General features: G+C 37.4%; 1 protein-coding gene across 1 annotated transcript in view; it reads right to left on the bottom strand.

The window, feature by feature from the left end:
• Pak5 (p21 (RAC1) activated kinase 5) overlaps positions 1-21,022 on the bottom strand; it is a 98,664-nt gene extending 77,642 nt beyond the window's left edge. Inside the window, exon 1 of the mRNA XM_076848961.2 lies at positions 20,819-21,022. Within this exon, the coding sequence (XP_076705076.2) occupies positions 20,819-21,022 (204 nt within the window). The remainder of the gene's footprint in view (positions 1-20,818) is intronic.
• Between the last annotated feature and the right edge of the window lie 6,043 nt (positions 21,023-27,065).

Below are 27,065 nucleotides of genomic sequence, written 5' to 3'. Positions count from 1 at the left end.
GTGAGACTGTCTAGGAATGATGCATAGTAAGATTTCTGAATGAGGCCTCTTGAAATAGAATGCAGAGGAAATTACAAGTTCAGTGGCAGAAATGTAAAATTATTTAATCAAAATTTAGAAGTTGGAAGGTGTCAGAAAAACAAATGCATTTCGAGTTCTCTTGATTGCAGAGTGGAGAAGGGTAAAAAGGGATATATGAACGTTTTCTAATTGTCTCCTCTTATTGAGGTGAGAGGAGAGAAGCAGAGCATTGTGCAGGGATTCAGTGTATACTATTTGAGGAATTAGTTGGGAGTTTGATTACAAAATAGAGCAGAGAAAGGCCAGGCATGGTGGTTTGCATATCTATAATCCCAAGGGCTCAGAAGCCTGAGGAGGGGGATTGTGAGTTGAAAGCCAGCCTCAGCAAAAGCAAGGAGCTAAGCAACTTAGTGAGACACTGTCTCTAAAAAAAATATAAAAAATAGGGCTGGGATGTGACTTAGTGGTTGAGTGCCCCTGAGTTCAATCCCCGATACCAAAAAAAAAAAAAAAAAAAAGGGTGGGAGGTGGGAAGTCGGGGGAGAATCTATCAATGGGATGGAAAAATGGAAAAATAAAAACTCTAACTTACCCATGGAATGGAATGATAAGCATTATGACCAAATCAGCAAGAAAGTAAGAAAAAGAAGTAGAAAATCGTGTACAGCAAATTAAGCATTAAGTAACACAGAAGGAAAAAAATCAAGTAGCTGACTCATGATACTAAATATAAATGTACTGAAGTATCCCAAAATATGACAGATTGAAGACAAAATGACATAAAACCAACTCTATGCTGTTTATAAGAAAATGTTTACAGATATATATGCAAAGAAAAAAAAGAAGCATTATATAAATACAGATAAAGACAAAAAGAAATTAGGTTTGGAAATATAAATATTAGACAAGAGGGCATGTAAAGTTAAATGCACTAAATGAAGTCTTATTAATGCAAGAAGGAGGTTTTGCGACACAGCAGGAAAGTTGATAAGGATTCGAGTAGGCAATTCACAGAATGAGTAGTCTAAGTATAAGAAGAGATGCTCAGACACATGAGTAATGAGAGAGGAACTAAAACTACAGGAGACCCTCTTTGGAACTTCAGATATTAAAAGGTTCATAGTTCTAAGGCATGGTGAAAATGTAAGATGTGTAACCTTGTGCTTTGCTGCTGAGGTGTACCCTAGAATCAACATCTGGAGAGCCATCTGGCAGCACTTACTAAATTTAATGGTGCATATGTCTTATGACCCAACAATTTCATTTTAGGGTGACAGAATATCTTGTAGGCAGGAAACTTTTAACCCTACACTCATCTGAGGTCCAACATTAGAGAATAAGATGTTATAAGGAAAACATAAAAAATCACAATTCTACAGGGGAACTTAAACATATCCCTCTTATGATTTGGCAGCAATAGTTTTTGCTCTACAAATAAGGCACAGGAGAATTGTGTTAGGAAATTTAACTTTGATCTGATCCTATGAAAATTTTGGCTTCTGCTAGTTATTGATCTCCATCACTGACATACTCAATCTCACAATTTAGCAACACCAACACCATGTCTAGTCCTTGACAAGTGTTAAAAAATGCTGAACAAATGAAAGGTAGATTATCTAACGAGGACATTGATGTGGTGAATAAGTTATAAAACAGTAGAACTTGAATGGTTGGAAGGTATGTATGGAAATATCTTTCATGCAATTTTTGAGGATTGGGTATGAATGTTATAGAGATAAAAGCAAGACAATTATCTGTTTTCTTGAAATTCAGGTTTATAATTTCTCCTCATAGCCTTGTCTTATAACATGCTACTAACGCCACTATACCTTCAGAAACTATTTGCCATCTTAAACACATTTTTATTCATGGAAAGGCCCTGACTCTAGGGTCTCCTGAGCTGTGTGGAAGTGTGTGTGTTCCATTTCTGTTGTTTGATAGCTATTACAGGCAAGTCCCTTTATTCTGAATCTCAGATCACTAATCTGTAAAACAATGATAATGATACTTCCTCTCACACAATAGGGCTCAAATGAGGTAATATACATTCAAGTGTATCACTACTAGTAATCCCAGTCCCACAGTATTATGGTTTGGATATGAGGTAACCCCCCAAAAAATCATGTGTGAGACGCTGTAAGAATGTTCATGGGTAAAATGATTAAGTTATGAGAATAGTAACATCATACATTGATATGGATTAACTGGGCATAAAACGGACGGACGTAGGCCCTTTATATGGCTGTGGTTTGAAAGTGTCATCTCAAAAGTAAGTGTTGGAAATTTTATCCCCAGTGGAGCAGGGTGAGGTGGAAGCTTTATAAAGTGACCAGGCCATGAGAGCTCTGTCTTCACAAATAAGTCAATACTGTTATTGTAATTTTTACAGCAATGAGGTCCTGATAAAAGAATAAGCTGACCTCCTTCTCCCTTGCTCCCTGCCTCTTTCTATTTCTCTCTCTCCCCTTCCTTTCTCATGTCTATACATGCACTTCCTAGCCCTTCTGCCTTCCATCATGGGATAATGTAGAAAGAAGGCCCTAGCCAGTTGACTTTAGACTTTACAGACACCAGAACAATAAGAAATGGATCTTGTTTCTTTTTAAATTAGTCTCAGGTATTCTGTTACAGTAGTACAAAATAGACTAAGACATACAACTACAGCTAATCTTTCATAAAGGTGACACTTTCAAACCACAGCCATATAAAATAATAAATATATATATATATTTATTATTATTATTACTACTGCCACCACCATGTCCACCACCATTACCACCAGCTCCATAGCACCCATGCCACCATTTTACAATCACCACCTAAACTACCACCACTACAACCATTACCTTATATTTGTAAAGAATTTTTATTTGAAATTATTTCTCTTTTTTTTTTCGCTATACTCCCTCCCCCTCCTTTTTCCACTTTTCTCCTCACTCAATTTGATTGATATAACAATCTTACAAGGCAGGTAGATCTAGTTTAAAGCCAGGGAGTGATAATCCAGCAAAGATCTATCCTTAACTGAAGAGCTAATTCCAAATGAGAACTGCTGTGTATAACATTGGCCAAGGAGAATGAGCAATGTTTGTAGCACCAACATTGTCCTTGCTGAGCCATGCTCACCAGTGGGGTAGGAGGTAGTGTTGAACCCAGGGTTTGGGTGTGAAATTATCAGAGATTAGCTATTTTTCAATTTCACAATTATTTTTGTCTTCACTTTCCCTCCTCTGGCCTCCTGAGTTTAATTTCTCTCCAATTGTTTCTAATTTACAAAGCCTTGTCAATTTCTTGGCTTTATTTTTATTGATTAATTTGAAAATCTGAAGTATAACTGATGGGTTAAAAATAGTTTCCTGCTTAAGGCTCATTGTTTGTAAAACCAAATCCCTGACAAAATCACAAGGATTATAGGATTTGGAAATATAGGTACTACCAGCTAATTGTGCTCTGAAACTACAAGGTGAGGAATAAACAGGTCAAAATACACATTTAAAAATTCTACCTTTGCAGCTCAGAAGGCTGAGGCAGGAGGATCTTGAGTTCAAAGCCAGCCTCAGCAAAAGTGAGCTGCTAAGCAACTCAGTGAGACCCTGTCTCTAATAAAATACAAAACAGGTTGCAGATGTAGCTCAGGGGTCAAGTGGCCCTGAGTTCAATCCCCAGTACCAAAAATAAAATAAAATAAAAAATCTACCTTTGCCTATAAGAAAAAAAGTTTTCCTTCCTTTTAAAGACAATGAACTTATCAATAAAAATAAACTGGCAATCAACATAAATCTCCAACAATGTAAGGTTTTTAAAATCACAGGTCATCTATAAAACTTAATGTGGTCACTAAAAATATTGTTGCAAACATTTAGGTTCATGATTCCCAAACTGGATGTCAAGGTACTCCGGAGACTGCCACAAAATCACAAGGGTTTGGAAGGACACTTTAAAAATCTGAAGAACACAACAATATTTAACCTGTCAGCCACCTTATAAATAACTACTTCAAGCCAGTTCAACTTTAGAAATTAGATTATATTAATGCCTTCTCTCCATTGCCTGCCACTTAGTGTTTTATTATGAAACATTTGATTGGTACAGACTACAATATAGCAAATAGACAGTAATTCAGACATGCCTTTTGATGACATCATCGAATGCAAAACTATGCATACCACAGTTGCCATGATACAAATAAGCAAGTTCCTTATGAAAATCAATATGTAGCAAAAATGAGACTGATATCCAAACTAGTTCACAGTTGAAGAAGGTGTGCAGTGCCAAACAGCCTTGTACATTTCCTCAGTGTTTGCAGAATAAAATAAAAGTATTTAAAAGTTTTAACTTATATGAATTATTTGTATTTATAACATACTTATTAAGTTGTCCAACTACTTAATAAATGAAATGGCTGTTTTTTTTTCCTGCTGGGGGCGCTGTGACAAAATTACTGAATAAAAATATCTGCTGACCATACCTCAGGGTTTCATTGCTGGAGAAGGCTTATCATAATCCACTTCTCTCCACATAAGTAGAATCTGGCTCTAGGAAGTAGACATTTTGAAAAAACAAAAACAAAAACAAACAAAAAACCCCCTGTTTCTCCATTTATCTCTCTTTGTGATTTTTTGATTCTGTTTTTGTTTTTAAGTACCTGTTTTACACCACTACAGCTTTCAGGAAGTGAACCTGGCTTTGAGTTTCTAGCCACTGCCCTCTACATGTCTTGTCTGCAGATGAGGAGAAGAGGTGGGGTCCTTGGATGTCACAGATGCCACTGCAAGGAGAGTCATTTCTCTGGTTCCTGCTTCACAGTGGGAGTAATAGCCTGCAGTATCTTGCAGGTCTGAAGTGACAGATATCCTTGGAAACCTGCCTTTAGGAAATTCACACTAGAAAACCCCCGAGTGAAAGAGAACTAGGTGTTTTGCTGTTAAAGCTGAAAAACTCCCAAGAACTCACATTTTGTATAACAGAGAATCACCTACAAAATTGTTCTTACCAGTACTGTAAAAAATTATGTGTGTGTGAGTTTATGTGTGTGTGTTTATATATACATATATGTGTGTGTATATATATATATATACACACACACACACACACACACACATACACACTATTGAGACAAAATAAACTAAAGATAGTGTTCTTTAAAAAGGGACTACTCATCATACTTAGTATGTGATAATTGGGTTTGTCTAATTTTTTTTAAAAAAACATTAATTACTAATGTTTTCCATGTATTAAACTGTTCAATGTTTACATAATGTTATGAAATAGTACAATCATACCCACTTGTATGGAAAAGGAAACAAAGCACCCAGAGATAAATAGGATCATATATCTGGAAATGTGGAAAAGGCAGAATCAAGATTTTTTTTTGCATTTGTTTCACATAGTCTGACTCTGGAGTCAGATACCGTTACTGCCTCTTTATAAAATTATTTTCTTATACAGGGGTGTTGCTATGGTTCGGATGTAAGGTGTTTCCCAAATTCTGATGTATGAGACAATGCAGGAAGGTTCAGAGGAGAAATTATTGGGCTGTAAGAGTCTTAATCCAATCAACGAATTAATCCCCTGAGGTGGGAATTAGGGTTCGGCTTTGGTGTATATGTTTCTTATCTCTAGAGTGAAGTCTTTTTGCTTCTGAATCATCATGATGTGAGCTGCTTCCCTCTGCCACCCTCTCCTGACATGATGTTCAGCCTCACCTCAAGCCCTGAGGAATGAAACTGCTCCTTCTATGGACTAAGACCTCTGAAACCAATTATCCTCTACAATTGCGCTGGTCGGGTCCTTTAGTCACAGCAGCAAAAAAAGCTGGACCTAAAACAGGTATCCTTTCATTAGGTAAGAATATAAAACTCTTATTATTTTTTAAAATCGCAGATGATACCTTCTGGAAATTTCCTAGAAGGTATAAACATTCTGTTCTTGAAACCTTCATATATTTATAGCTTCATTATAATATTTATCATATTTTCATTTGTCTTTCTTAAGTTTATCTCCCTCACTAGGTTGTGCACTTTATAGGGATAGAACCAAAGATTGTTTTCCTCCAGAGCTTTGTTGCCTAGCACATGGTAGGTCCACAAAAATATTTGGAAAGAAACTTAAAGCTGATATTGTATTGATAACAGTTGACATCTTTGCATGCCTTTGACACCTCTGCCCACCCCAGAGGTCCACTGCAGACATTTCCTATCTATACTCCAATCTTCTGGAGTCTCTCGACTTAAAGGTACTCTCTGGTTGTTAAGGAAAGCTTGGCCAAATGTGGAGTTTCCAGGGAATTAATTCCTGGGAGCAATCTGCAATCAGAGAGGGATTAGAGTTGGTAGATAGGGGTCGCTACTCCTTTGCTCCTTGCTGAGACAATCCTGAGGTCTCGGGGCATCCCCCTCTGGGACTGACTCCAGTTCCCCACAGAAGTTACCTGGTCATTAACAACTCCTTTTGTGTTCTCTCCTGACTACTCAGTTGCAGTATTCATTCCTTCAGAGCTGCAAGGAAGTGAATTCTACCAACAAGCTGAATGAACTTGGAAGTTAATTCTTCCTCAGCTGAGTCTCTGGATGGGAAGGTAGTGGGGAATCAGCCTTTTGAGCTGTGAGTGGAGGACCCAGTTATGCAGTGCCAGGATCCTGATCCACAGAAACTGATGGTGGTACCAAATATATGTTCTTGCAAGCTGTTAAGTTTTATGATGATTTGTTATGTTGTAATAGAAAAGTCATATAGAGTTTGGTGCTTGAAAGTGGGGAACTAATGTAACAAATGTCTAATATATATATATATATCAGTTTTTTATTTGCCTTAATAAAATGCCACAAACCAGGTGTCTTAAAAAATGAAAACTAAATTCTCATAGTTCTAGAGGCCAACAGTTTGAGATCAATGTGTTAGCAGGGTTGACTTTTTTTCCTGAGGTCTCTCTTCTTGCTTACTGTGTTGGTCAAATTTTTCATCACTGTCACCAAAAGACCTGACAAGAACAATTTGGGGGAGGGGAAAAGTTCATGGTTTCTGAAGTCTCAGTTCATAGACAGCCAACTCCATTACTCAGGGTGAACGAGAGCATCGTGGTGGAAATGTATAGAAGAGGAAAGCAGCTCAGGATGTGGCAATCAAGAAGCAGTGGGAGTGTCCCACTAGGGACAAAATGTAAACCTCTAAGACCGGCCACCAATGACCTACTTCCTCCAGTCACACCCTACCTGCTTAGAGTTATCCATAGTTAATCCCTATCAGCGGGTTACTGCATTGTTTAGGTTAAGGCTCTTGTAGGTAGCCTGATCATTTAACCTCTAAACTTTCTTGCATTGACTCACACATGATCTTTTGGGGCATATTGCATGTGCAAACCACAACAGTCACCTTCTCACTGTTTTTACATGACCTTTTCTTTTTTGTGTGCAATCTGGTTTCTCTTCCTCCTTTTATAAAAATACTGATTTCATCAGATTAGGGCTCTTCTCTTATGACCACATTCAACTTTTTTTTTTTTTTTTAACCTCTTTAAAGTCCTTACCTCTAAATACAGTCACATTGAGTTACAGTCAAATTCAACATATGAATTTGGGGAAGAACACAATTCAATCCACAACAATCCATAAGGAGTTCTGTAACCAAATAGTAGGTGAAGGATAGAGAAATTTTGAAGAGCAGAGCAGAGAAAGCCTAAATTGCCATAACAGTCTCTTCATAGTAATTTAGACTCTGAGAATGCTGATGGTAAGGGCTGAAAAGCAAGTGAGGAACATGTTTCTGGAAAGTGGAGGCAGAGACATTTTTGTTATTTAAATCTCTATGAAATTGTTCTCTGCAGTTATGTAGAAAGCAGAACTTGCAAATGATAAACGCACTATGTAGTTAAAGAGATTTCCAAGAAAAGGACTGGAGGAACTGACTAGTTTCTTTCTGGTAGGCCAGACATAAATTGAAGAAAAGGTTTTTCTTAAAAAAAAAAAAAAATCAGAATGTGATGATGTAACAATTCAAATGGTCTCTACATGGCAAAGATGCAAAAACGAAGATGTGTTAGTCAGCTTGTGTTGCTGTGACCAAATATTCAACAAGAAAAACTTAGAGGAGGATGTTTATCAGGGACCCACAGATTAAGAGTTCTCAATTCTTAAAATACTGAGTCCATTACTCTGGGCCCAACACGAAGCAGCCCATCATGGCAAAAGAACATAGTAGAGGAGCACTGCTCCATTGATAGCCCCCAGGAAGCAGAGAGAGTAAACGGGAAGGAGCTGAAAGGAGATGATTCCTTCCAAGGTATGTTCCCATCGTTGCACCTCCTCCAGCCATGCCCCATCTGCCTAAAACTACCCCTTGTCAGTTCATTCACAGTAGATGGACTAATTAGGTTGCAGCTCTCACAATCCAATCACTTCACCTATGACCATTCCTGCAACAACACAGGAGCTTTTGGGAGACATCTCATATCCAAACCATAACAAAACAGATGCACTCTTTGGAAAGCATGCTCTAAAGAGAAAGCTGAATGTGTGAGTGTAAAACTGTGTTAAAAACTCAGGAGTGAAAGGACAGAATAGGTAGTTACACAATGAGCGCTCTCAAAGTGATTATGAGTGTGCTCCATGAGTCTTCAGGAGGGTCAAACCAGAGAACCTCAGAAAGCCTAGGGCATTGTCCCTCAGCTATCTCAACAGAAAGTCAAGGAACAGGGGCATTTATCTTCACATCACAGCTTTTGTTTAAATTTTGTGAGCTATAGTGAAATGCACAAAGTTCTTAAGAAGTTGTTTCAACAAGCACATTGTCAATTTGACCTGAAAGGGACAGGAAGATATGAAATCAGGGAGACAGACTTTCTGATAACCATGCCCAATTCTACTGATAGTAAAAAGAAGGCCCATAAAACTTCTTCAATTGCAAACACATGCTACCTTTCATGAAAAAGGAGGATAGCACTGCATAAGAAACCAAAGGGTGGAGCTAGAGATACATTCCCATTTCTTTTAATTTAAACTAGGAACTTTCAATATCTGCCAGGCTGGATTCAGAATAGACATGAACCAGTGATTCCTTTTTATCTTCAATCACCCTGTTTTACCTGCAGCTCTCATTCTGAACCAGAATTTTTATCCCTGTTATTGTAGGTCTATCCTACCTTTATATGTTGAGGAGGCTGGGGGAGAAAATTTGTCTCCAGTTTCAATGGTCCACAGATGGACAAGAATTTTACCCTGAAGCTGTACTTAACAGATTACACATTAGTATTCCATCAGTCCTAACCCTGATTTAAATGGTGGGAATTTAGACTTTGGGTTGATGCTGAAGTGGAATGAGATTTGGGGACTTTTTGGCTGGGGTGAATGCATTTTGCATATGGCAGGCATATTGGAGACTACAGAAAACAACACCTAAAATGATCCTGTCAATAACAATTTCCTACCTTCTGGTTCTGATGCTTTGTGTAATCCTCTCTCCATGCATATGGCAGGACCTGTGGCTTGCTTTTAACCAACAGAGTATGGCAAGGTGACAGGTCTGTCACTTCTAGAATTGTGTTATTCAGCAAAGGTGAATACAATACCATGGACACTATTCGTATAATGCTCCTCGGGGAGCAACGAGGCCAGTGGAGAAAGAATGATGGGCTATTACTTCTGTAGTTATGTAATGATATATAAACTCCAAGCAGACTAGCTCTCCTGCACCTGATGGCCTCTTAGATGTTTTACAGCAGCAAAGGAAAAAAATCCTGCCAACAACTTAAATGAGGTTGGAAGTAGATTCTTCCCCAGTTGAACCTCCAGATGGGGATGAAGCCCAGCTGTCTCCCTGACTGCAGCCTTGAAAGACTCATTAAGCAGAGGACCTCGTTAAGCCATTCCTAGACTCTTGAATTTATAGAAACTGTGATAATGAGGATGCTCTTTTAAGCCATTGGGTTTGTGGTAATTTGTCCTAGCAATGGAAGACTCATGCAAAGATTCTCAATAGGTGATGATTGATTAATCACAGCAAACTCTTAGACCAGCACTATGTTGGGCACACACTTTCTTATTAGTCTTTTAGCCTTATAAGTAACAGTAGCAACAACCAACCAATTTGACAGTGATGTCCTGCTTGGAAATTAGTGAAATGATAGATTTATCATTAGTAGAGCAATGACAGTATAGTGCTTCCACTTAAAATTTTCCGTAATGACATGATTAAAAACTAGCACTTGACAGTTTCACCAAAGCAGCCCAGAGTTGCCATCTCAGTGTCCCAATTTCTATAAGATGCTAAATGAGAGATAAAATTAAATCTTTTAAGTTCCAAGCATAAGTGGGAGTCACAGAGAACCACAGGCATTTTTCCTTTTGAATTGGAAGGATTATTTTCAGTTAGGTCACCACTCTGAGGAAAGCCCAGCTGGGACAAATAGGGTGTTCCTGAGTCTATCCTCTTACTTTACACAGAATTTTCCAGTTATCAAAGCATAGCCATTCTCATCATTCAGTGAGTTCAGCTGTCAGGAGTTCAGAGCAGGCCACTCGATAGGAAACCAGCAGGGGCCTGGGGAGCTGCCTGTGAACTGGGGGTTCACTGTTTGACCTCAAATATGATTAGCTCAGGGAGCAGCGAGGCCATGGAGGGGGGAGAGAGTGAGCAGCATGCATTTGAAAGTTTACTCATTTGCTTCTCAGCAAATGCTTTCATTGACATTTTCTGTTGAAATATTCTGCCTAATTCACTTGAGAACACTGTGTGTGGATTACATGCATAATGAAAGACCCTGAGTATTCTACAAGTTGAAAATAAAGTCATATGGCTGTAATGATAGAAATTACCACCAGGAAGGTATTTAAAATGATATCCTTATCAGATTCTCAAGTGAGTGGAAGCTGAAGGGCTAAATCTACACTTTCAAAGTGGCTGAATCAAAGACATCCTTTACTCATAGGAACCTAATGTTAATTTGCTCTATGACCTTGGGAAAAAAAATGGGACATACCTGAGTCCCAATTGTATCATCTGTTCGATGAAAAGACAAGACTAAGCAGGAAGGAACCATTTTTTTTCCTCTGATTTAGCATCATTTATACATGAAACACATTTTAATGCCCAAATTACACCCATATCATCAGGAATCAGAGTGATATGATGATTACAGCCGTGAGTTTTAGAGTCAGATACTTTTGAGGTTTGAACACTGGCTTTTCCTGTTTTGGCTGTTGGACCTTCAACAACTTTTTAAATCCTGCAAAACCTTGTTCTCCTCACCCAAAAGATAGTTAACACCACCTACTTGAAAAGAATAATATGAGCCAGGCACAGTGCAGCATGCCTGTAATCCCAGTAGCTTTGGAGGCTGAGGCAGGAGGATTACAAAATCATGCCAACCTCAGCAATTTAGTGAGTCCCTAAGCAACTTAATAGGCCCTCTCTCTAAATAAAACATAATATGGACTGGGAATGTGGCTCAGTGATTAAGGGCCCCTGAGTTCAATGCTCCATACCAAACCAAACCAAACCAAAAAAAAAAAAAAAAAAACACAAAAAGATATCAGTTCTAAATGAGATAGTATCAGTCAGTTGTCCAATAATGCAGCATAAGAAATATCCTCACACACAGTGTCATATAATGACTATGGGGTTAGGGTGGCTGTCCTCTAGGTTGAAAAGATGCACTGTTCTGGAATCACTGAGCTTTCCAAGGTATATTCTTCTTATGTCGATGGCAAAAGAACATAGGGAAATTTCATCCATCCATTTCATGCTTTTGTTTATACCACATAATTGGTCATACAAGTTACTTGGCTAAGCCCAGATGAAAGGGGTAGGGAACTACTCAACTCTTCATGAGGTTGTGGCAAAAGAAATAATGGATTGAGTTTAATTCAGTCTACTGGAGATGGTATATGTGCAGCATCTGTGGAACCTACCATCTGACATATAAGGACATTATTAGTCATTGACATCTCTGTATTATTATCATCATCATCATCATTTGCCAAAACCTTCTTAAGGACAATCCATGTTTCTTGTGCTGCTCTAGGCAGACTAGAAAATTTCTCTTGCTCAAGGATGCCACCCCAATCACACATCTGATGTTGCCAAATAACATTTTCTCCTTGGAATAATGATTATCTGTTCCCTATGGCCTTCCTACCAAAAGCAGATGCTTTTCAGTGGGGACACACAAAGTAATCTTTGGGCCTTTAGAGAAGAAAGACACAAGAGGAAGAAAGAAAGAGTGTGGGGCAACCAAACACAGCTGAGTCTGACACGAGAAGTGGGTTAAACTTAGAAACTGAGTGAAGTTGAACAAATCAGTTAATTATGCTGAGTCAGATTTTCTTCACCCACACAATTGGGTTAAAACTCTTCATCAGTTATTACCTGAATGCCACAAACAATGAATAAACAATCATTTTGTGCTCTGAAAAACACTAATATTTGGTCACTGTAGTATTGCTTTTGGTCAGGCCTGTGTCCCAGGAAATTTCAACAAAAACTTCAGGTCAGTATAGATCTGATGCCCATTTGGCCCTAATACCAGCTTCTGCCCTGGGAGTAGAACTGGGGTCAAATGGTCAAGTTAAGGTGATCATGGGACTTCTGACATGTTCTGTCTCTGGGTGGGGCCTGCTCTATCAGGGTCACTACAGGAATGCTGGAGAAAACATTTTGAACTGCGAGAGAAGGCACTGAGATATAGACCTAGTCATAAGTAATCTCCAAATAACCTATCAATAATAATTATTTTAAAATCGTATAATCCATTTATGTTTATCAAGATCTTGATGGTGACAGGGCAATACTAACGAAGAGTAATGGAAAATATTTGTTCATAGGATCTGAGTGGCTCAATTTTAATGGGGACACTGGGAGTTATCTCTCAAATGCTAGGATGACAGAGTATGCAAGTCCAGTTATTCTCTACTGGTCACACTGAGGACAAGAATTCACCTGTTTGTGATCACAGGTGCCAGGTTTGGGGAAGAAGCATTGTTAACACCTTGCCATTTTCCTGATGGAAGAAGGGGTGGGCACTTTCAGCAGTAATTTCCTTGGGGTGATACTTACTCCCTGGAAACATCAGCCTTTGCTTTACGGAGTAACAAAGAGGCCATTTGAGTTTAACTTTGCTCAAACTTTGAAAGGAAATGTTAATGTGGTTTAAGCAAAATACTGAAAAGTACCGAAGTAAAAGAAGATGGTATTTATAAGAGGTGGATGTCAAATTTTTCTTCGTTTAAAGGTGTGGGTATTAGAAAGAGAGAAAAAGAGAGAAATATATGTAAGGGTGAGATGATTTTGACAGGGTGCACATCAAATACAACATTAACTTCACTGATATAATGGAAAATTACTTTTCTAGAGTATAGAGGCTTGGTGGGATCATAGAAATAGAAGATATATAATAAACCTGTCTTTGATTTTGGTTTTCTTCTTTTGTTCAGAAACAAGTTTATATCACCCAACTTTCCTGAATTTAGGCAAGTGAGAGATGTTTTTCTTTGCAGGTGTTGTGATAGTGAGATGTTTGGAAAGGCATACTGAAATTGAAAGGGGGGGATTTGAGCAGCAAAAGGCACTGAGAAAATTGGAAAGTCCAAGCATGTGTCCTCACTGGTTTTGCAGGTGTAGGAATATAAAGAAGACTTTAACAAAAGATTTATAGTCCATCTCCCAGGGAGAGCCTTGGTTTTGATCACCTCCACACAGACACTGCTACAGTTCTTTTGAAGTAATATTTTTAACAGGAGGTCTTAAAATATAGGTAACATGCCCAATGGATTTCACTTTATATTACATTCTGCTTTCCTGTGAGATTAACTACTTTGTAACAAACACTCAATTTCATCTCTAAGAAGGTTTGTGCTTTTCTTAAATATCTTCTAAGCAATCCTCATTAGAAGGATGTCCTATATCCCAACTCTCCACAACTATTTAAAAAATAAGCATCTAAAACCTATAGGATTACATATCAGATCAATAGGGTTGGTTTCCACTTTAAATTGGAGCTGACCTTTAAATGAATCAATTTATTTCATAATAGAACATTTTCTTGGTGTGAGACTCATGTTCTTCATCTATACAGGCTCAACAAATAGCAAATTCCTGATGTGGCTTCTAAAACCCCCAACACCCAAGCCCTGCTAGTCCACCTGATCCAGTTTCCCACTCCCCTCCCAGACACACTCTGCTCTGGGCCCTGCAGGTGAGCTCCTTTTTGCACTAGTTCCTCCTCCTGCTTCTGAATATCCCCTTCACAGATCTTCTGCCAGCCCCACTGTCACCTCTGCAGGGGTGCCCTGAAGTTCAGCTAAGCAGGCTCATATAAATGGAAAGAAGAGGTCTGGCTGGCTGAACAACAGAGCATCAAATCTTATGTTGTAAGAACAATGATTCTATGTTCAACTTTATATGTTGGTAGAAATAGAAGGGAGTAAAAATATATTCACTTAAGAGGATAGGAAGATCATAGGGAATCCATCCTATGAGCTTGAAACAGAGGCTAGTGAAAAACATGAGGAAGAAAATAAAAAGACAGGAGGCACTCAGCCCAGCTGTATGGTAGTGTGAGGCTTTTGTGGCATAGACCACAGATCAGGCATTGGAGCTAGAAAAGAGACAACAGGTCAGCCCTTGCCTTCAGGATTGCTGGAGTTTCATTAAGCTAAGAGAATACCAAACATGTGCTGCACAGTTTGAATCTCTTGAGGACAACCCTCAGAGGAAGAAGGGCACTAAAATAGCCGTTCTAGATTAAATTACCACCAGTGAAGAAGAGCATATCAGTGATGTGAAAATGAGAAGGAACCTTGGGTGAACCTGTTACCTTGGGACAAAGGGAAATAATGCTAGAAAATAAGTAGTTGCATTGCATTTTGGGAAAGCAGATTTTAAAATATGCTGAAGGGAGAATTCCACAGGGGGGGAAATACTAAGAAAGATGATAATTCTAAAAACTTTTATTCTGAATGTAAAATTGTGAATCATAAAAGGAAGAAAGGTAGAGAACTACCATTAAGGTGGACCCATTCTTTGATGAGATTTCAACAAAAGCTCTGGAAAACAGAATGGGCTGGTAAGACATGAAGCTCCACCTCTCTCAATTGTACCTGCTGTGTTCAATAAGGTGGTTTTGAATGCAATGGTTGGGGCAGAAGATTAAAAAAGGAAGAAGCAGACTCTAGCTTTGGACGATTTTAAAATATTGAGGTGACAAGATGAAGAACACTCAGTCAGAGCCAGATTTGCTTTGGTATTCTCTGTGACTTTTCAATCTTGACAAGTTGTTAGAAAAACTTTGAAGGTTAAATTAGAAAAGACGTAGTGAGTAAGGACTGTCAACATTAAATGACTTAAATAGTTGGCTTAGAGAAATTATATTCTATGACAATTAAAGGGATGGCTGTCATATTCAACAGTCCTTGAGAAAAGACTAGAAAAATACCAGCAAACTGGATAAGACAAATGCTTTCTTTAAAAAAACAAAACAAAACAAAACAAAAAAAGTAAGGAAAATAAGTTGCAGAAATTTTAAATAATCAAATTTGATATAAGCTCCAAGATGGTGGTTCTAAAACTTTTGGATTTAAGAACTTTTACAAATTATTGTGGACCTGAAAATCTTTGTTTTATGTTAAAATTATCAATATTTACTGTGTTTTATACACATCCTATACCTTCTGAAAAATTCCACCGTACACTCAGAGGAAAATGGGTGTGAAAAATACAAATGCTTTCTTAGTATTATTATGAAAATAGTTTTATCTTACAGACTCTCTGAAAGAGTCTGAGGGATCCCCAGGGTTCCAGATCACATGAATAACCATTGGAAAAAACTTACCATGGGCCCCAGGAGAAATTAATACAGATCTTTACAAATATTATCTCTAATAGAAAATATTTGATGATGTCCTTTAGTAAAGAAATAGATACATTATAAAAAAACTAAAAATTTTAAATAAACTTTTTTTCTACTTATCAATACAAATTCATCTCAAAATAACATTAGGTAGAAAAACCAGTTAGAGAATAATATAAACAGTATGATTTCATTAAATACAATTTAAATGTATCAAATAATACCACTTAGTATTCTTTCTATAACTGTAATTGAAAATTAAAAACAAACCTGAAGGAAATATTTTAAAGTTACTGTTTGTTCATGTTAGATAGAAGTTATGAAGACTTTTAAATATTATCCTCTGTATTTCTTTTTTAGCATTTTTCCAAATTATTTCTACACTGTTAACAAAGGGAAAGTGTGATCATCATGTTCTCACTTCAATTCACCTACAGCAATGGTCCTTAGAAACTCTTCCCCATCTATGAGCCACATCAGCAGCATCTGAGCACTTGTTAGAAATGCAAGTCCTTGGGCCTAACCCGGACCTACAGCATCAGAATCTCTAGGGTGCAGCAAAAATACGTGGATTACAACAAGCCCCCCCCCCCCATGAAATTATGATGAAGGACGAAGTTTGGTACACATCAGGCAAAAACAAATAGGCATTTAGCCTATCCTTTATATAACACATTTAATTCAGCAGAAATTTTGGTAATATTGATGATCATTTCCTTGTGGTAAATGTAAAAAGGAGTTTCTCAAAGATGTTTGACAATTTTTTTTTTTAATTAAGATGGGGATTGAACCCAGAGCCTCACACACTCCAAGTATGTGCTCTATCACTGAACTACATCCCCAGTCCCTTGCCAAATATTTAAAAAGGATCCCCCTCCTTTGGGTATTCAGGTTATATTAGTTAGCCTTCATGTCTTTGGCTTGGGCATAGAAACTTCAACTTCTGACAGACGTCCAAGCTAACCTGTGGCTTCTGATTAAATTTTTGCCATTTGGGAAATCTTGGTCAGTGTAAATTCATGGATTACACTTTAAGGGGATCCATTCTTTTGTAACTACTTAAGTCAATGTTCTCATATTCTGGTCACAAGACCAGCAGCACCACGACTGCTGGAAAATTGTTAGAAATGCAAATTCTTGAACCCCATTTCTGAATCACTCTCTGTTTTCCTCTGGGTGATTCTGATCCACTGTATATTTTGAGAAACATTGACATAAATAAGTCTACATAGGAGAGGTGTGCGTTTGTAAGCAACAGGTACAACAGGTAACAGATTCTGAATAGGAACAAGGGAAATCCCAAGCAATCACAGAGGAGACTATTGATTGCAGTGGTGGATTTCCATTCAGAGCTAGTCTGGCTGGAGCTCGATGACGAATACAGGACCGGCACTTTGCTCCATCGTATGGGATGATGTCACTTTTTATTGACTGTTTTTATGTCATAATATCCTTCCCATTTTCTTTTCTCCTCTTTAGAAGGACAATTTGACCAAACTAGGACTTTTGGTTCTACTTAACTTAAAAAATTTAGTCAAAGTGGTTTTAGGACTGCAAAATTTTTATGCTTAGTATTTAGTCCTTTTTATCAGTTCTGTCATAACCTCTTATTTCAACTACTGTTCTGACTTCTAAGATATATTTTTACATGGTTTATATGCCATTATTAAGTAATTTGGAAGATTTTTCCACAGACAGCATTTCTAAAGAGTGGCATCAACCAAATTGCATGGCATACTTTGGCACCTTAACCCTTTTTAATTTCACCTATTTTTAGGGGCTGGCAGAGACAGTGGGATTCTCTTTAACCAGTAATGTTGTCCACCACCAGCCAGTAAGGCTAACTGTACTGATTTTCAGAGAGGAATAGGTTCACTCTAAAGGAATTTAGTGAGAATATGAGACACAGAATTTTTCGGATGCTTGCCCATTAAATACATTTGACTAGATTCACTCTTTCTGGGGGATCTTATTTTGTCATTCCTTCTCTGTTTTTATTTTACTTACTGGTTTTCTTTGTGGTAAAATTATACCTGAGGTTCCATTTGCAGAAATCCAAGGCTGTTTCTATATTCAAGATGTATTTTCCAGTAATCACCAGTTAGATATTGAAATGACTGTAGTAAATATTCCCATTTCACACACTGAAAGTTCACACATTTGCATCAGGGCTAGGGAGGCCATTAAAATGAATAAGAGAATCACAGAATCACAGGACCCTGGAGTGCTATAATAGAGAAATCTTGCTCCAAATTCCAGTGAGACTGTAAATTCTATCCAAATTCCAGTGGGAGAATGCTAAATTCTATCAGAGAGCAAAGAATAATGAGCAAAGCCTTGAAAAAAGTTATCTGCAGTGTTTTCCTATGCCCATTGAGCATGGTGGGTTACCACTGAGATGGAAGCCTCCTTCTCCACTGCCAGACAAGACCAGCTAACACCGAGGGCAATTAGAAAATTATGATGAAATAGGCGATATTCCAGGGCAAGTAGAAAATCATGATGAAATAGGTGAAACTTTGGTGCTTGCTCAGTAATAAACATACTTTGTAACGAGACAGCCCATTCCTGGATCTTCAGCTAGGATGCTTCTCTATGACCCTGCTTCCTTTCTAGAATATGTTCCTTATCCAGTGATATTGATAATAGTATTCAAGAGTAAGGAAATAAGACTTAGTTTCACTTTGAATTTCCCTTTCATCATGATGATCAAGAGGAGAGAACTTCTCTAGACACACTCTCCATTCCATTTTCTGGGTTATATAAAAACTTTGGATATTAAGAAATGCAAATCAAAACTTCTCTAAGATTTCATCTCACTCCAATCAGAATGGCAGTTATCAAGAATACTAACAACAGTAAGTGTTGGCAAGGATGTGGGAAAAAAGGCACACTCATACAATGCTGGTGGGACTGCAAATTGGTGCAGCCAATATGGAAAGCAGTATGGAGATTCCTTGGAAATCTGGGAATGGACCATTTGACCCAGCTATATCCCACTCCTCGGTTCATACCCAAAGGACTTAAAAACAGCATATTACAGGGACACAGCCACATCAATGTTTATGCCAGCACAATTCATAATAGCCAAATTGTGGAACCAAGCCAGATGACCTTCGATAGATAATGGGTAGGGAAACTTTGGTATAGATACACAATGGAATATTACTCAGCATTAAAAGAGAATAAAATCATGGCATTTGCAGGTAAATGGATGGAGTTGGAGAATATAATGCTAAATGAAGTAAGCCAATCCCCCCAAACCAAAGGCTGAATATTTTCTTTGATATAAGGATGCTGACTCATAATGGCAATGGAAAGGGAGCATAGGAGGAATGGAGGAACTTTAGATAGGGCAAGGGGAGGGAGGAGAAGGGAGGGACAAAAAGGGCAGGGATGATGGTGGAATGAGATAAACACCATTACCCTAAGTACATGTATGAAGGCACAAAGGGTGTGAAAATACTTTGTGTAATTAGTGACTTGAAAAATTGTACTCTATATGTGTAATATAAATGAATTGCATTCTGCCCTCATGTATAACAAATTAGAATAAATAAATAATTGAATTAAAAAAACTAAAACTTTATAATACCAACCTTTCAGATATAATCCATTCTGTTATTTGGTTGTTAGAGAAGTTTTAGCCTTCTTTTAGGGAGAAAATCATTTTCATTTACAGAATATTTTCTAGTGTTAATTAGTAGAGTTGGTTAATTTTTCAGTTTCTTTTAAGTATCAACCCATACCTGTTGGAAATTTATTTTCTCAAATATTCACTTTTTGTGTGCTTAAGATTATAATAGCTGTTCCAAAAACGTTAAAAATCCTATCAGAAAATTAAACTCATAGGAGTTTATATGCAGATTATAAGACTCTGTACTGACCTTGTAAATGAGACTCACATACCCAAAGCAGAATGACCAAGACCAGGCATAATAATGGAAACACAATTCTAATTTGGATAGCTCAGGTGATAGAAACATTTCCTATAATTTATCAAAAGTGTTCTTTCTTCTGTCCTTTAAAAATACTTTGCGACTTGTTGAGGAAAATCTGAATTGTGTTTTTTTCTGGATTAGAAAACATGAATGATATATTGGATAATATGCTGATAGACTTCAATGATGTTTAACTCCCAGAGACAGCTTCTGATCAACTGCCTAATAGTCTACGGAATTCTTAGCATTCAAAAGCACAGAAGGAAGCAGCAATCCCTGAATTTTCTTTGTAGCAATTTGACATATCTGAAATGTATGGGTCTGCATTCTGTTTTAATGCAATTATTGTTCCTTTCCCCAAATCTACTAGCTATTTAAGGTAAATTATATCCTATCCTATGACTCAATGTTTTTAGCTATTGTTTGAAATAGCTTTCTCTTGGTTAATAAAGATAGATATGAAGATATATATGTATTCTTATATGAAGATCTATATGTATACTTGTGAATATATTTGCTTATATAAAATATACATATGAACATATGAATGTGTACATATATTTATAAATATATATCTTTTAAATCTTAAAATTTAAATCGTATTAAATTTTGTTAAAATGTTTATTTTGAGAGCAAATGGAAGACAACTAAAGTTAGTCTAATGTAATATTTGATTGGAGGCTATTCCTAAAATTAATCAGAGGGGGTGGATAATGTTCTTCACCATAGACTTAAACCTACCATTTAAAGAGAAAATGAAAATTTCCTTTTTTTTTAGTGATTGAATTTTATGCTCTGAATTTTAATATAACTCACATCTGAAAGCTAAGTTTCCTTTCTTTGTGCTACAATATATCATAAATGGTGACTATTTCAACCCCTGAAGAATAATTGTGGCTAATTTGTGGGTGTTTAAAAAATGCATGGCTTAAGTATTTTATAACATTCCTATGAGGACAGTTCAGTGTATCAAATAAGAGCATGCTTAAGCCAACCTAGAGACAGATCCTTGCCATACCTTCATGGGAGCCAGCTGTATGGGCGTAATGCAGGAAGGGTCCACCATGGGCTTCGGCCTGTTGGCCGTGTCTGCTAACAGGCTATGCCACTGCTGGGGAAGGCCAGTGAATTTCTGCTCTTGTGGATCAAACCCAGTATGAACCCTGTGTTCAAAGTTGGATGGGCCAGATATTTCAATCTTTTTCTTTTTCTTCCCAAACATGATGCAACAACCTGGGAAATGCAAACAGAAAAGAGGAGCTGTTCATATTTTGCCAATAAAAGACCTGAAAGAGTTACTTTTACTTCATCCACAATTACATTTTTTTTTCAGTTATTCCTCTAGATACCACCTGCAAAAGATAAAAGTTAGGGATTGTTAGGGTGTACAGAATTCATTTCATTCAATTTTTTTTTTCTCTCCTCAGACTCTCCATACATAGTTCCCTGCACCATTGACTTTGGATTTGGCCTGTAATCTGCTTTGAACAACAGACTACTGATCAAAGAGTCAATAAACCAGTTTGGGTGCTGGTGTGTTTCTCACTTTCCCCCATGTGTTTCAGCCACTGCAAGGCAGATGATGCTTCTTCATCCTCAGCCTTAGAAGAAGAGATGTATGAAATGGACACAAACCAAATTTGGAGTGAAGATCAGGCAAGCCTAAATGATCCACTGTTCAGCCACAGCTGACTCACAGGTGAGAAATGCATGTCTGTAAGTCAGCCACTAAAATTTTAGACTTGCTTGTTCTCCAAGGTATTATCAAAGCAAAAGCTGACCAGTATGCCAGAAGAAGCATCTCAAAGTTTGGTATGCACCTAAGATCCAAAAATAGAATATATATGTGTGAAAAATAGGCTAATAATAACATTTACTATATAGTTATTATTACAGAACTGAACAGGTAAGCATTTGTCAAACACTTAGAAAACACCTGGTACAAAGTAAGTGCCACAAGAACTAACTATATGCCTCTGGGAAAATACACAAGAAACTTGACTGTCATTGTAGAGAAGAGAATTCAGGGCATAAGCCAGGGAGGAAGATTCACTTTTCATTGCATATTGTATTTAGAATTTTGTACAATGTATTTTATTTAGAACAATATAGAGTTTATCTACATAAAACATATCCAGTGACTAGACTATCTCCAGAAAATAAGTAAAATGGGTATGTTAGGCTTTGTGGTATTGAGAAAATGTAAGAGAACCCAGGTTTGAATGGTGGGTTGGTCACCTATCAGCTGTGATTTTGAGTAGTGGCTTTTCCCTCTCTGAATCTACTATCTGTGAGTAGGATAATCATGATCCTGTTGGGAATCCTTCCACACAGTGTTGTGGACTTTATAAAAGATGATGTTTTGGCTTAAGAGTTGCTTTGCTGCTGAAGTCTTACCTCAGCTCTTAAATTGGAATACGTGGGTTATACATTCTCACTGTTCTATATACATATTCTTCATGGCATTCATCCAACTGTGAATAATGAAATGTGACAGTGTGTTCAGCATCTGTTTTCTCTCCTAGTATGTAGGGTCCTAGAAAGGAAGCTGTCTACTTGTTCATTACTGTTTGCTAATGTCTGCCCTATTGAAGGGCTCCATAAATATTGGATGATAGACCCAAATCACTCAGTATGTTTATGCAGTATCCATGTATCCAAATATACAGTATCCCTGTATGTTTATGCATGTATCCAAACATAAAAATATTTGGATGACAGACCCAAATCATCCAGTATGTTTATGCAGTATCAGAGCTCCATGCACATTAACATCTCCCTTCATTTCCTCTTCTCAATATTCTACCTTCCTTTGTTCTCCATTATGGTGTCGATTTCTTTTTATCATTTGCTGTTGTTTTTCAGGCAGTGTTTTCCTTCTGCCTTCCAGTTTTATCTATCCTCTGCCTGGATAAATATTTTCTTACATTTCTTACATCACAGACCATTCATAACCTTGAATTCCCCAACTCTGTTGAAAACCATCCCATTCATCTTGGTTGCTACTTCAGACTAACTTGGGAAACTAATGAAGATGATATGAGCTCAAAATACTCCGATGTATTTTCTCTCTTGAAAAACTTAAGTTTAAAAAAGATTAAGTACTATATACCAAGAAAACTTATAAACATAGCTTAGATGATCTTAACATCTAGGTACAATTAGGCCAAAGTATAAAGAACTACAAAAACCCAGAGGAGGAAAAGATCCACAATTGAAGAAAAGATCCACAATGTCCATGCTCTTGAATAGGCCTCTCTCACACTGACTCTGGGAAATACAATTTGCTGTAGCCAATGGGACAAAAGGAAATGGGAATGGGAAGGCACATTAAGGTTTGCCCTCTTGCTGCTCTTGGAATTTGTAGCCCAAATGAGATTAAGACCAGGCTTTCCTGCTAAAAGAAAGATGCCATGGTTCCTAGCTATTTATCATCCCAGCCACAACCGGCCAAGCCCCAGAAGCCCAGTTGTCCAGTTGACCTGCAACTATTCACATGAGCAAGCCCTGTCAAAACCAGCAGCAAAACTACCAAACTGAGCTGGACCCACAGGTACCAATTTCCAGAATCAGGCATAAATAAATGCTTGTTGCTTTAAACCATTATGCTTTGGAATACATTGTTGTTTAGAAAAAAGCTAATGCAAACACCTGACTATCATCTCATACCTTGCAGCTCCAGATGCTCATAATTTTTCTCTTTCAATTTTAGCTGCCTTGAAATTTCAAGTAATAATGTCCAATCTGGGCAACTATATTAGCTATCACATAATTGCCTTAACTCAAAGTAAGTCTTGATTCTGATACTATTCTCTGGTTGGTTGAAGGCCTGCAATGTTTTCAGTGACAGAAAATTGTACCTAATTAGAGACTCTACATGTCATCTCTTGGTTTTATTTAGTGAACATAAAATATACCCTCAAATATAATTTGGCTATTTGTTGCTAAGTCTGCTTGACATTTTAGTTACGATCATTTTGAAAAGAAAAATAGGAATTATTTCAGAAAAATCATTTGAAAAAAAGTTCTGTATGTGTTCCTATCTGGACAAGCACTGAAAATGCTATACCAAAGATTTTTAGAACCAGAACAGAAATGTCTTGCTATTCCCTTCCTGGTTGTGAATTTCCCAATGGTTGCTGTACCATTCAAGCAAGACTATAAGAAGGGAACTATCAAAGAACTAACATTTCCTTCCTTTTAAATGAGAGAATTGTAGAGAGGAATTTTATAGAAAAGGAAATGGATGCTCAGAGTCCAGATGAGAGAATGGCAGAACTGGAGCCTCAAAACCTCAAAGCACATGCTTTTAATTATGGGGCAGTGTTATCACTGCACTGTACTTACCTTCTCTACCAGAGACACCATCCTGCCTTTCCTATGGAATCTTGTGGGAGAGAATGATGGGTGTTAATAAAGCTAACTATGAGATTTTGGGTCTTTTGTGAAAGATCCCCTTTTAGGACATTACAAATTGTGTTGCTGAGCTGGTAAGACTAGAGATCATGCTAAGTGAAATGAGCCAATTCTAAAAAAAACAAAGGCTGCATGTTCTCTCTGATATGTGTGTGCTAACTCACAATGGTGGGTGGGAGACAGAATAAGTACTTTGGATTAGACAAAAGGGAATGAAGGGAAGGGAGGGGGAATGGGCATAAGAAAGACAGTAGAATGAATGGACATTATTATCCTATGTGCATATATGAATACACAATCAAAGTAATTCCACAATATGTACAAGCAGAAGAATGGGTAGTTATACTCTATGTATGTATAATATATCCAAATACATTCTACAGTCATGTATAACTAAAAAGAACAAATAAATAAATAGTATTTAAAATTAAAAAAAAAAAAAAAACCAAAAACCATTGCAGGGAGGCTGGATAACTCCTCACAGAGAATAAAAGAAGATCTTTGTGATTTAACATCCATGCATATAATCCAGAAAATCATAACACCATTAGCTTATTTCTTCCTTAAACCAATGATCCAAAATACAGAGAAAAAATTCAGACTTCTCTCTGACTCTGTATTTTTGCAGTTTCATCTCCAAACTCAAATCATGGTCTTTCCTACTTGCTCTACCTGTTCTTTTACATATATATTAAGAGATATCACAACCTATCAAGTTGCTGAATCCAATTTTGGGAGTCCACTTTGATTTTTCCACCTCACTCATCCTGCACATCCAATAATCACCAATTCCTATTCATTCTGCCCAATGTCTACTACATCTGTACATCTCATGGCAGCCCCATTGCATTAGCTTCTTTCTGCTGCTGTAACAAATTACCATAAACTTAGCAGATTAGACTAATTTATCTCATAATTATGGAGGTCAAGTGTCTGAAGTGAGTCTCAAAGGATGGCAATCAAGGTGTTTGTAGGTTGTGTCCCTTTCTGGAGGATCCAGGCGTGAATCCACATCTTTGCCTTTTTCAACTTCCAGTGGTCACTTGTGATCCTTGGCTCTTAGAACCTGACTGTGAATCCAAAGCCAGCAACATTGCACCTATCTGCCTCTTTTTCCATCTCATGCGTTTTACACAGGAAAACTTCTGCTTTTAAGGATGCTTGTGATTATACAGGGCCTAACTGGATTATCTTCCAAATTTATTGACAACTTATTAGCAATGGCAGTTTCATCTGCAACCTCTGTTCCCTTTGCAATTCGTATGACACATCCACAGCTACCAGGATTAGGACATGGACATATGTGGGGACATGATTCTGCTTACTGCACACACTATGTCACTATACTATCTGTGCCACCATCATTTCTCCCCCAACTACTACAAACTCATCTAGCTTTCTCAACTTGTCCCCTTCCAAACAATTCTCCAATCTTCCTAAAATGTAAATCTGTGTCATACTGTTTCTCCTAACCCTTTTCTATGATTTCCCATTAACCTAATGACAAAACTGAAATCCTTATCTGAGCTCCCAAGGCTCTCTGAGGTCCACTGGTTGGTACATTTCTAACTGCCTAAATCCCTTCTCTTCATTATGATCATAACTTACTAACCTTCTTTACCTTAAAGCCATACCTCTATTCCCTCTACCTTCTACCTCCCTTTTTCCCAGTCTCCCCACCTCATCTCAGCTCTCCCCCTATGTCTCCAATCCAGTCTCAGAAGTGTCACTTCAGGAAGGCAACCTGTGAATCTCAGCAGACCTTTCTTCTTCTGTTTCCATAGCCCTTGTATAACTATTGTGCTACAGAAAAAGAGATTACTTCAAATCCTACAGAAGTAATGCATGAGGTAATGCCAGTTGTAGACAGTTAAACAATACAGAAGCATACAATACAGAACAGTTAAAAAATACAGAAGTTAAACAATACAGAAAAAAAATTAACATCAACTGCTATGCTGTTCCCATCACAAAATCCCAAGACTGGAGTTTATTCTGTTTATTTTTCCTGACTTCACACACCTTGAATTTTTATACATGAACATGACCATCTTATGGAAACCGTGTGGGATTTGCTTTTTGTGTCATTTAACCTATTTTGCCTGTTATGTTTAAACAAATAACAACAACAACAAACCAAGTAAGGAAATATTGGTTAAATTATCATATCAGTACACATGGTATCATCTTGCTTTTGAAAAAAATAAAACATTTCATAAGATGGAATGTACTATAATTCATCTACTGATTCCTTAATTGAATAACATTTAAATTTATTTCTTTTTAACTCTTAAAAACAACACTCCAGCAAGACTCCCAGGGCACACATCATTCTGTAGAAACATAGGCAATAGCCTGGATTGTCAGATATAGAAATACTAGGTAAAAAGGACATCTTAAGAAAGTCCCAGGGATTATGCAGCTTAAACAGGACAATTTTGTTCTCATATTTCTGGAGGCTACAAGTCTGAGATTGAGGTATTAGCTGGGTAGGTTTTATCTAAGACTTCTTGCCTTGTTTTGTAGATGCCATGTTCTCTCTGTGTCTTCACAGTGACTACCCTTGGTATGGGATAATGTTCCAGTTCCTTTTCTAGTAAGGACACCATCCATATTAGGGGCCACAATAATAACTTCATTTTAACTGAAATATCCTTTTTAGTCTCCATGTCCCCAATACAACTTCGATTCTGAGTTCTTGATGTTTAGGATTTTAACATAGGAATTTGGGAAGAGATTTTACACACACACACACACACACACACACACACACACACATTAATTCTGGCAAGGCGATGTTCAGAAAACCTAGGTCATTTATCTTTTCTACCAATATTGTTGAAAAGCAA

This window comes from Callospermophilus lateralis, chromosome 3 (genome assembly GCF_048772815.1).
Source record: "Callospermophilus lateralis isolate mCalLat2 chromosome 3, mCalLat2.hap1, whole genome shotgun sequence".
Lineage (NCBI taxonomy): Eukaryota > Metazoa > Chordata > Mammalia > Rodentia > Sciuridae > Callospermophilus > Callospermophilus lateralis.
The sequence above is the reverse complement of the archived record's forward strand: the minus strand, read 5'-3'. Positions and strand labels throughout refer to the sequence as shown.